The 12,244-nt window shown below is 46.8% G+C and overlaps 1 protein-coding gene across 4 annotated transcripts in view; it reads left to right on the top strand.

The window, feature by feature from the left end:
• Positions 1 to 12,244, top strand: part of CNNM1 (cyclin and CBS domain divalent metal cation transport mediator 1) — a 48,346-nt gene that overhangs the window by 32,410 nt on the left and 3,692 nt on the right. For 2 of the 4 annotated variants that reach the window (XM_060034293.1, XM_060034291.1), the window contains 3 exons: positions 4,811 to 4,974; positions 11,245 to 11,428; positions 11,582 to 11,731. In XM_060034293.1, coding sequence (XP_059890276.1) covers positions 4,811 to 4,974; positions 11,245 to 11,428; positions 11,582 to 11,731 — 498 coding nt within the window. The remainder of the gene's footprint in view (positions 1 to 4,810; positions 4,975 to 11,244; positions 11,429 to 11,581; positions 11,732 to 12,244) is intronic. The other 2 variants (XM_060034295.1, XM_060034294.1) reach the window with 1 other exon arrangement.

The following is a 12,244-nucleotide window of genomic DNA, read 5'->3' as shown; positions in this document are numbered from 1 at the left end:
ATCGGCTCTTGCATAGTAAACATTTGGGAACCATTAAAGCTCCATGTAACGTGAGTGAGTTCATCTGGACTCCTAACTTGGGCTGATTTGCAGGGTTCACATTGTAGCTTTGACAGAGAGCTTTTGGCATTTGGTTGTCTGATGTTGAATATTACCCCAGAATGATGAATTTTAATAATCCTAGTTTGTAATCCTGTAAGCCTATGTAATTAAATTCCCCCATCCAGTTTAGAGAACACAGATGCCCCGTGGCACAGTGACAATGACCAGAGTGAGCTATTCCTCCCCATCCCTCACTGATGCTTTGAAAGATGTAAGCGAGCAGCTGCTGAGCCCTACCTCCTCTCAAATCCCCAGACTGAAAAGGGGAGTGGGATGTTCTTCTGTGTCGTGGGTCCTGCCCCTGGGATAGAGTTGCGAAAACTCTCCAGACACAGGTGTCATGAGTAAAGCAGAACTGTGCATAGGTTTTCAGGGCCCCTGCCCATCAGTGCAGAATGAGGGGAGATTCCATCCAGTCCTAATTGCAGTTTAAAATCCTCTTCCTCCCCTTCTCCCACCCTGACCCAATTTTACCCCGGTGTCTTCTCCACCCAACCTCAGTAACTCCAACTTGCCATCCAGGACAGATATCTCTTGCAGACTGACCATGTGAAGTCTGCAGGAATGAGGTCTTCCACACTTCTCCACAGCACTTGGGGGTCTAGAGCAGGAAACCCTGCCCTCCGCCAGGGTTGCCCTCCTGCCAGTCTCTCCAGGGCCAGCTTGAGGGTATGATGTAAGAGCACAAGTGGACAAGGGATATGTCGGAAGCTTGGCCTGGGCCCTGTTGAGGGGTCCTGTGGTCAGTTTCATGCTCATCTGTCGCCTCTTAGACCTCTTTGCACTGTGCTTAGGATTCTCCTTCTCTCTTCACTCCCCCAAGCTGTGCCTCTGTGCTCTTAGGAAATGCCAGGGGGAATTATACAACTTGAAGTAGTTTGCCATGCTGCTGGGACACTCGTCTGTTACTGATTTCTTCTCTTTTTTTTTATTAAGAGTATTTCCATTGCCCTTGCTCAGGAACCTCTTGAGTGTATGTGCACAATTACCAAAATGCCGAGTCATCAGCATCCTACCTGTTGAGGAATGTAAGGCTCTGGGACACAAAAACATTGATCTTGCACAACATTCAGATGAGCTGGGACTTTCTTTGTCATGAAATGAGGATTCCTTTGTCATTTAAAAATTGATTTTATATACTCGACCTTTGTAAGACAGTTGTATCTTCTGGTGTTGGGAATCCTTTGGGATTTTTTGAATAAAGCTTCAATAGCATTGTTTTTACTTTAAAAAAGACATGTTTTTCCTCCCAGCACAACAGTGATGTCGCTTGTGTTTGACATGTGGGTCCTTGTGAGTGACAGCAGGGTGACATGCTTGTGCTAGGTGCCAGTGAAGATGAGAGCTTTGGGGAGATCAGGGATGAAGCTGTTTCCTCTGTTTCCAACAGGGAGTAGAAGTGATTCAGGCAGAAGTTGTTAAGCAGATACAATAGGGTTGTGGTTCCCTATCAGCCTCCCTGACCCTATCTTGAATTATGACATAAGGGATGAGGATGTAGAACAGCAGATGTGGGGTATGTGAAGCACGTGTCCCACCAGGCAAGGTGGAGGATTATCAAGGAGCAGTGGTCATTCCTCAGGGTAAATGAAACCACAAACGCCTGCCCACACTCTCTCTCTTTGTTCCAAACTGAGTTGAAGATAAAACCCACCAGATCAAGGTGTGATTTCCAGACTCTGCTCACACCAAAGAAGCTGCACTCCTGCAGGAGTGCCTGCCCCCCTTTCCCACAACCAACAGCCCTGAGGAAACACCACCGACTTACTTAGTCAGTCACCGCCTCAGAACAGCCACAGTGGGCCTAGGCAAGCCAGACCTCATCGGTTTGTTTTTAAGGGATCAGGACCAGACGTGAAATGGGTATTTCTCTGCCCAATGTTACTGCTGTTTACAGTCACCTTGGTGTTTCACTCTGTTCTCCGTGGCACCATCACTGTCCCTCTTGGCCCCTGGTCACTCTGGTGTCACCCAGTGGATAAGTAGGAGACCTGACTCCAGGACCCCCCGTTTCACATGCTCTTATTAAACAGACAGACAGACAGACAGACAGAAGGTCTTGATGCTCGCTGCGGCCTCTTCCTCAAGTTATGGGCCAAGGCCTGAGGCTTCTTGGTGCCCTTGGAGTCTCACTGCGCACTATTTAACACTCCAGTGCATTTCTGGAGTGTTCTTCTACCCACCCCTCACTTCAAGAAGTCAGCTTCCCTAAAATGACTTAGGTTGCAGGGGGAAAGCCTTCTGATTCCAGGGTGATTGAGAGCCCTGAAACCTTTTTAAAACAAAATTTAGATTCTAAATAAAAACTCCTTCAGGGATTCTTAGGTGCTGATTTGTTCATTCTGTACCTTTTTATTGAGTGCCTACTCTGGGCCAGGCACTGTGCTAGGTACCAGATGTACAACAATGACCAGAAAAGACAAGGTCTTTGCCCTCATAGAATTTATCATTGAACTGAGTAGACATTACAAATAAATACAAACATGTAATTAAGTAAAACTTGTGAAAAGTGCTTTAAAGAGATGAACAGGGGACAGTGATAGAGGAAAATAGGGGTAATCTTCTTAGGGTGGCCAGACCAGGTCTTCAGAGAAGGCGGTGTTTCAGCTGAGACCTAATGACTGAGAAGTGAGAGCAGGGGTGGGAATGGTGCTAAAATGGGGGGAGGGGGAGCAGGGGAAATGGCATCTGCTGAGGTGAGTATGCTTACATGGTTGAGGATCCCCAAGGTGGCCAGTAAGCTAGAGCAGAACAAGCAGGCGAGGAGAGGGAGCCCCAAGATGAGATCAGACAGGAAAGCAGGGCTCAAGTCATAGGGGGTTTAGGGGTCACAGCAAGGAGTATGGATTTTATTGAGATTCAACAGGAAGCTGATTTGTGTTTTTAAAATGTGCTTTTGACAGCTGAGGTGAGAACAGATTATGAGATTATAACTGGGGAGACCAGGCTGTGGTTCAGGCGAGGGTGATGGTAACTGGGACTTGAGTGGAGACAGAGGTAGGGGCAGATGAGTTTATTATGTCGGGAAAGTGGAGACTTGATGTGGGGCTGACAGATTGGCGGGAGTCACGGGAGACTCCCAGGTTTCTGGTTTAAGTAACAGCATGTATGTGAATGACACTGAGAAGGAGAAAACTGGAGGTGGAACCCTTAATTCTATAATCTGATCAAGGCAGTGATTATTCTGGTTCTAATGAGAAAATGATTCAACCTATGGTCATTTTAGTCTTTCCACTACTACATGGTTTGCCAGACAACAATAACAGCCTGGCAGCTAAGCACATCGACAGACCTTCAGAAGTTACTCCAAATAGATGCTAATCATTTTGATGGATGGCAGCATTATCTTAAGAGACAGAATTAAATTCCCAAGGTTCTTCCCTGAAAGAACCAAGGAGCAGAATCTCTGAGGAATCAGACTCTTCATTGGAGCACCTGAACTGAATCTGTGTTAGTTAGGAGAGGCTGACAGCCTCCCATTTCTCTTTTTTGGGAAGAAATGAAGAGTGGCGTCAGTTGGGAAGCAGAGGGGTGGGAGGGGCTTTGCGGTCTCTCATTCAGGGTTATTCTGTGGTGGAGATAATGCTAGGGTCACCTTAAGAACCTCTCTTCTCTTCTGTTGATCCTGGGAGGGTAGTTCACACAGTCCATTTTGAAACCAAGTGATGTGGTCTTAATTGAACTTTCCCAAGAAGTGGTTCTTGAAAATGGAAAAAGAAGCCGGCTCTGAACATTTAAGAGGCCTTTGACAGAAGGCCTGGAGGGTTATTCCAGCCTCCGGCCTTTGAGCCTAGAAAGAGCCCTGCCCTAGACCCACCCTTTAGGGGGCCTCTCTTTGGCCCTCCTCAGCTCCACGCCTCTCTGTGGGGTGAGTAGTTCACAGAGCCAAAGGGATGTACCACCCAGAGCTGTGTTCTTCCTTCTAGACCACGTTTCAGGTATGGAATTCCCCACCCAACCAGCTCTGGGAGACGGGGCCAGAAAGCCCTAGGGCAGAGCTGGTTCTCCCCCTACAGCCCATTTTCCAGCACAAAACTCTTAAGGAGCCTTATTTGGCCTGCTAGGTTTTTAAGAAGTTATATTTGTCAAAGACAAGGATAGAACATATTTTAACAGTTTATTGACATGATTTAAATATCTATCCACATGGTTTATGGGCCTCCACTTGTCCCCGGCCCTGCCAGTGTTGGGGCCTGCGTCATCCCCTCACCACGGTGAGGGCTGCTTACCTGTTCTGCGACAGGTGGTTTTTAGGGCAAACCTAAGGCCTCAGCCTTCCTAAAAGAAGGTTTGTGAATGGAGTTTATATAAAAGAACTCACCCCAATAGAGGGTGTCATGGTCTGGGGTAGCAACCCACACTCATAGAAGGGTCCTTATCTCCTGCGCATACCCCAGAACGGAGAAAGGCAGCGGCCCACCCAGCTTCCCGCTTCTAGAGGTCGTGGGGAGCAGGAACCTGAGCTGAGTGGGGCCACGAGGCCTTAGGCATTTGATCCTCATAAATGGAGCAGCCAGGCATTTTCCTGGGCTCTGATGGGAGGGGAGAGGGCCCAGTCCACCACCCGGTGTTGCCATCACCTAAACATACTGCGAGACCTCGGTAAACGACACCCCTTTCTCTCTCTCCCTCTTTCTGTTCCCCTCTCCTTCCTCCCCACCCCTCCCTCCTTGCCTTTCCTCCCTCTCCTCTCTCTCACCCTCTGCAGTAAACCGGTCCCCTTCCCGCTGCAGCGGGTTGAACCGCTCCGAGTCTCCGAGCCGTGAGCGCAGCGACTTTGGGGGAAGCAACACCCAGCTGTGCAGTAGCAGCAACAACCTCTACACACCCGACTACTCAGTCCACATCCTCAGCGACGTGCAGTTTGTGAAGGTAGCTCCGCAGGGAGGGCTGTCCCCTCACTCCCAGCCAGCAGCATCCTGTTCCCCCTGTTCCAAGATAATGCTGCGTGGCAATTGCTCCCTGGCTTTCTAAAGGCCCTGGTTTCGGTTAGCTTTATTCTGTTCATTATTTGTCACCGTTATTGTCCCTTTGTTCGTTTGAACCATGATTGTTCATTAAGATCTCCTGATCCCCATTTTTCATTGTGGAGAAACTGAGGCACAAAGCGATAGGGAATTAGCTTGCCCGAGACAAGCTGCCGGCAGAACTGTTTCCTTTGGATGCCCGCCATTGGCACCAGGTTGATTTTATTTATTCAAGATAAATCTGCAGGTGATTAATAAACCAAGGGTATAGAAGAAACCATGCTATGATTTTACATGTGGATAAGATTTTACGTGTTAATATTTAAAGTCTAAAACACAGTTCAGCCTGTAAATATTATTATACCCCCTTGCTGTCACTGAGCTATTTGAAGAGAGCCGCTTTGCAAGTGCAGTAGAGAGAGGCAGCAGTGCTTATCGCCTTGTAATTAAGGAGGAGAGCTGTTTCTTCATACCCCTCATTGAGATTGGTATTGGACAGAAACATTCTAAGATTCCCTCCTTTCTCTTGCTTTGATAGGTTTTGTTTGTTTTGTTTGGTAGCATTCCACAAACCATTACACACTTGGCCTGAGATCAGAAGGGAACCCATTTACCTGAGTCCAACTAAACACCCAACGCACTCACTTGGTAACAGTCATCCCAGTTGCAGGCCGGGTGAGAGGTGTATGGAAATCACAAAGGTGGGAGGAGGTCCTTTCCTTCTGTTCAGAACACTGACCCTGATTATTTGAGGGTGGTGTGTGCTGGCTGGCTTTCTGTGTTCCAGAACTCTGCAAACACCCTGAACTAAAACTCAAGAGCGTTGAGAAAAGTAACCGTGGAGAAGAGGGGTCACTCCTGGGGGGTGGGCTGGGACAATGACTGTTGGTGGGGTGCTGTGTGCCATGCACTTTAAGTCCTTGAACGAATTTCCCACTGAGTCCTACAACCACCTTAACAGGTAGGTACTGTGTCATCCCCACTTTATAGACGACGTGGGAGCTTGAGGAGTATAAGGTCTCGTGACTGGGACGTGGCACAGCCAAACTTCAGATTGAGTCTCTCTGTCTCCAGAGTCCAAGCCTTCAAGTCCTTGGGCTTTGGGGAGAGTTTAGAGAAATCAGAGCTGACAGAGCCTGGGAGAAGGGCTTTAGGCACTAACCCAACAACACGCATGGTGTGTATGACTGTGGACACTTACTAGTCTATCGTGGCAGTGAGAATGAACCTCAGAAAACCGCAGCCCACGATTCTCCTCCCTCTTGCTTCCAGCCCTGAAGCCCTCTCATTGCAGACCTTCCTCAGAAGTGGAGGTAGGAAAAACTGGGAGAAGAGAAATTCTGCTATAACTAACTCTTAGTGGTTTGTAGTACTGGGCATATGGTTTGTGGGAAAAGAAACTGAATGTCGCTATATGAGTCAGTGGTTCAACAGGTATTTACTGACTACCTGCTCGTGCTTGGCACCGAATAGGCATCAGCGAGATACCATGGTGAACAAGACAGCAAGCGCCTACCTTTCTAGAGCTTCCATGCTCCTAGGGGGAGAAAGATGATAAACAAGTAACTACATAAATAACCTAGGTAATCTAGGGGAGTGATGAAGGCTATGAAGGAAATAAACTGGGTCATGGGATAAACAGTGATTGGGCAGAGTTGGCAAGGAAGCTGCTTTAGAAATGGTTGTCAGAGCAGCCTGAGAGAGCAGGTCTCTTTTGTTGAGACCTGGAAGGGGATGTGGAGAGAATGTTCAAGATAGAAACAACAGAGGCAGGAAAGAGCTTGGTGGTCCAAGGAGGATCTTTGTTCTGGCCCGTTATGTGCAAAGACGAGGCCGATGTGAGTTGGGGATGGAGTGCTGGCAGCAATGTTGCGTGGCATCTTTAGGCCAGAGTATGGTGTCTGGATTCCGTTTTAAGTGCATTGGGAATTTTTGTTAAGTTTGCTTCTCGGGTCTTTCCATTTGTCTTAGTCCATTTGGGCTGCTATAACAATTACCATCAACTGGGTGGCTTAAAGCACAAACATTTATTTCTCACAGTTCTGGAGGCTGGATCTCCAAGTTCAAGGTGCTGGCAGATCCAGGTGGTGTCTCGTCTAGTGAGAACCCACTTCTTGGTTTGAAAATGGTTGTCTTCTCTTTGTATCCTCATATGGCGGGGAGGAGAGAGAGAAGAAGAAGGCTCTCTTCTTTTTTTTTTTTTTTGCGGTATGCGGGCCTCCCACCGCTGTGGCCCCTCCCATCACGGAGCACAGGCTCCGGACGCGCAGGCTCAGTGGCCATGGCCCACGGCCCCGCGGCACGCGGGATCCTCCCGGACCGGGGCACGAACCCGCGTCCCCTGCATCGGCAGGCAGACTCCCAACCACTGCGCCACCAGGGAAGCCCGAAGGCTCTCTTCTTATAAGGACACTAATCCCATTCATGAAGTCTCCGCCTCCTCATGACCTAATTACCCCCACCTCCTAATGCCATCACCTTGGGGGTTAGGGTTTCAGCATATGAATTTTGGAGGGGACACAAACATTCAGTCCATAACACCATTTATATCTTAAGTTGAGAAAAGCCATATGAGGCTTTGGGGAGAAAAGTGAATGAGATTTTGAGGAGTGGTGTTTACGCCTTTTTTTAACATTTAGAGAGTTTTTGAGGAAGCTCAAGGGGTGATTTCACTGGCCAAAGCCCCTGTGACTGTCTGCAAGGGCTTTTCCTGTCCAACAGACTAAGTTCTAGAACTGTTCATTAAGTCCAGTAGTAATTTGAGTTCAAGATAAAATTAGATAGAAAGGTGTATCCAGTGAGTATCTGGGAAAGGTATTAAAGCCATGATTAATAGTAGTTAATAAGTTATGAAGGTACCAAAGAATCCTTATGAATTTTTTAAATGTATTCTGTAAGTATCATTTTTAAATGAAGAATATTTGGCAGATGTCATATAGACAGAATTGTGTAACCATGGCCAAGATGCCCCATCACCATCTGGTGGCAGAATCTCTAAATTGCAGAATCGTGTTTTGAGGGATGAATAAACCACCTGAAAGTTGAAAATGTGAACGGAACATCATAAAATGATTGGAAACATCACACTGGCTGAAAGGTTAACTTCTGGACACATCGACTGCTAAGTCAAAATGTCCCAAAGGGTACCCTTAACTCCTATTAGTTTCAAGATAAACAGGTCTCCATTTCCTATGTAATTTAGAGGATGCTTGAGTTCTTAACTGGCCAGAGTATAAGGCAACTTTAACTCAAGCTATTGTTAAGAAATGGTTGTAGCTACAGCAATGAAAAAAGAATAAGAACATATTGTCTTTGGAACAGTGGTTAGATTCCCTCAATGCCAATCAGTAAGTATTTGTTGAGCACTAAGGCTGGTTCTGGGCACCATGACCAATACTCAAGAAATACAGTTGGGGAGAAGAAACATAAGTCAAATGACAGTAACCAATGCAGGGTAGTATCTAATTGATTACAAAATCGTATGGCACTTTATTTTAAGCACTAATTTGTCTAGAGAATATACTGGACCTTTAAGAATTAGGAAAGAATAAGAGGAGAGTGAAGGCAATGCCAAGAGCGAGGAGTGGGGAACACTGATAAATAGGGGTATGGAAGGCAAGCGAACATGGCACATTCAAGGAATGTGAAAGAGGAGCTGAGCTGGACCAGTGGTTCTGACTGGCAAGCAATGGGACTCTATGGCCATGCAAGGCTGTATTATCAAAACTGGGCAGAGCCGTTTAGTTGATCTGCTGGACCATCACTGTCCGATACAGTAGCCAGTTGCCACATGTGACTGTTGAGCGCATGAAATGTGGCTCATCCAAATTGATGTTTGGTAAAATGTAAAATAATGGTTTGGCCAAAAAGTTCATTCGTTTAGTGAATACGTTGTTCAATAAAGTTCTCCGTGAAAATGAAAAATGTGTCTTTTACTCTCACTTAAAACCAAACAAACTTTTTGGCCAACCCAATACATATTGAATTCCAAAGACTTGGTACAAAGATGAATGTAAGATTCCTTATTAATTATTTTATATTGGTGACATGTTGAAGTGATTTTGGATACATTGGGTCAAATGAAATATATGTATTATTAAAATTAATTTCACATGTTTGTTTTTACCTTTTAAAAATGTGACAACTAGAGAATTTTAATTTACCTATGTGACTCACATTATTTTTCTCTTGGACAGTACTGTAGTACGTAGAAAAGGCTTCATAGGTGAACAAGGGGAGGGAACTGACAAAAAGTGATGCTTGAATCTAGAAGTGCAGCTGGGGAGATTCCCTGAATACATTTCCAGAGAGGTCCCTTCTCAAATTTCTTTCAAGGTGACACATTGACATGGTATTTGTGATATTTGTTTTAGCTTAAAAAGTGGAAGCAGTGTGAAAGCAAGGCTGTGAGATGCCTAGAGCAGGTAACCAATGGGCAGTGCCTTTGTCTTGAGTAGGCAGTGTGTTTCACACCATATTTTCTAGGCGAAGGGTCTTCTTTAACTAAACTGGAAGCCAAATCTAAACTAACTAGTTAAAAGAACCCAAACAATAATATCAAGTGCTTTGTTGGGCTTATGAAGTGTCATTTAGGAAATTTTCCTGTTCAAGCCAGGAGAACCTGCAAGACTCCGAAGAAAGCTTCACCTTCACCCATGGGCACATTAGAAAATTGAGTTTTGATGATAACCTTGGCTCAGACCGTGTGCCAGCTTCTCTTCAGTCATCTGATGCCTATGGACCCCAAAAAACAGCAGTTTTGGGGGGACCTCCCATAAAGTTTTGTGAAAGGCAGCCTCCGCGGGCATGTGAAAGGCAGCCTAATGCAGCCAAGTGTGTTTGCAGTGTACAGAGCTGAGCTCAGATGATTTCCCCTGGAGAGCAAGAGTAAAGGCCCTTTAAAGTGAAATGCCCAGATTGCAAGGGGTGCCATTATCAGACCCTGGAGTTTCCCCTCTGAGAACTTGGAGTTCCCACTTCCATCTTCCATCTCCCTGGCCCCAAAGAATGAATAGCACTTTCCCAGGCAGAACACACATCACATGGCTGGGACTCTGAAGGCTTGCTAACTGTCAAACCTTAGGCAAGTCCCCCATCTTTCTGGACCTCATTTTCTTATTTGTAAAATGGGCATCACGAAACCTCTCATGCCTACCCCATGCAGTCATTGTGACCAAAGGAGACAACACATTCCTAAGTGCTCTGTGAGCCATAATGCACTGTGTGGCTGGAAGTTTCCATCCTCATATCCCAACATCTGTCTGCAAAAGCAAGCTCTCTTGGGTAACATTAGCACTAGAGCTTTCACCAGCGTCTGAAAATCTAATCATCAGTTCCATCTCTTTAGGATATTTGTAGAACTTTCAGGAATATGTAGGGTTTCCCAAAAGAAATAACCCAACGATGTTTTAAAGAAAAAATTGAAAAGAAATTGCAAACCAATTTTGTGAAAACGCTATCAGGGATGAGTTTGTTACTGCAAGTAAATAAATTTATTTGTGAGCTTCCTGGTCATAAAAGGAAAAAGGAGAAACCTAGTGGATATTTGAGTTCTCATCCAGTATAAGAAAGTATATAATTCATCTAGAGAAAGGAGCTTATTCCTGGCACTAATTTCATGAAGGATTTATCAGATGGATTCCTATATGACTATGGAAGGCATCAGAAAAAAATAATAGTAATAAATTGGCTTCATCGGTGGTTTTGCCAGTTTATGTTGTTCATTTGGAGGTTTCTTATTTCAGCCCTTGACACAAGCTGGGGGTCTTGCTCTTGCCGAGTCCCCACTGACTGCCCTTTAGGAAGAGGGTCCTTGGCAACAGTATAAGCCTGTGTTTTAAACCTCTCAGTGGGCAACCACCCTGCTAACTGAAGATGCCCTCCATCCTCTCCTGGGTCTCGGGAGAAGGCTTGGCTCCGCCAGGTGCTAGAGTCCAGAGCCAATAAAAATGAACAGAGGGAGCTCTGGTGGCAAACAAGCAAAAGGGTCCCCTCATTGTCCCTTAACTGCTGGGCTGGTACAACTTGGGTAAGGCCCCCAGATCATAGATCCCGGGCCACCAAGGCCAGGCGTTCCCAAGCACCTTAGTGGGGCTGCTTCTGAGCTCAGGGAGGCAGACTACATCCAGGGAGGGCTCTGCCCAGCTCCTCCTGAGCTTCCGCCCCTTCCTTCCAGATCACACGGCAGCAGTACCAGAATGCGCTCACCGCCTGCCGCATGGACAGCTCACCTCAGTCCCCCGACGTGGAGGCCTTCACTGACGGAGAATCCACCAAGGCCCCCATGACCCGGGGCACACCCCAGACCCCCAAGGATGACGCTGCCGTCACCCTCCTGAGCAACAGGAACAGCCTGCCGTGTAAGTCAGTTGGGAGGATGATGGGCCGGGCTACCGTGGGATAGGGATGGCCCTACCTTCCTCCTCAGTCCTGCCCAGAGCTGCCATCTTGTCCTCATGGGGCCCCAGGTCTTCTACAAAGCAGGGAGGTGACGCACTCACTGTCCTCCCCAGGCAGCCGTTCAGATGGGCTGAGAAGCCCCAGTGAGGTCATGTACCTGAGGATGGAGGAGATGGCCTTCACCCAGGAGGAGATGACAGACTTCGAGGGGCAGAGCACGCAGCAACTCTCACTGTCTCCTGCAGCTGTTCCCATGAGAGCAGGTCAGGGAGGGTAACTGGGCCCTGCAGGAACAGGTGGGGGTGGGGGTCAAGGCCACCAGGTGCTGGGACGGCCCAGGGTGAGCCATGTGAGGGAAGTCTGGGACCCCGTCCCCATGTAAAACTTCCCACCTCCTTATTCCACCCGGGAAGGGAAACTAAGGCTTACTATGCACCTGCCATGCGTCAGACCCATCTTAATCCATTCTCCTAGGAAAACAGTGTGTAGGACACTGTTAGCTAGGTTTCCACCTGGATTCAGATCCTGGCTTCTCCACTTAGGAGCTCTGCAAGTTACTTTAACCTAAGACTAGGTTTCCTTATCTTAATAGATATGTTTCCTTATATTAGTAGATATAAATCACAGTGGCTAGCTCATGAAGTAGCTCTGAGCATAAATGAGATCACGTTTACAGGAGGGCACATCATAGTACTTGGTACCATGCTCCCTAAATGTTAAGTATCAATAGTTATTATTAGGCCTAATTTACACATTAGGAAACTGAGGTCAGGCAT

Source organism: Delphinus delphis, chromosome 16, assembly GCF_949987515.2.
Source record: "Delphinus delphis chromosome 16, mDelDel1.2, whole genome shotgun sequence".
Taxonomy (NCBI): domain Eukaryota; kingdom Metazoa; phylum Chordata; class Mammalia; order Artiodactyla; family Delphinidae; genus Delphinus; species Delphinus delphis.
Note: the sequence above shows the minus strand (reverse complement) of the source record. Positions and strands in the feature narration are given on the sequence as shown.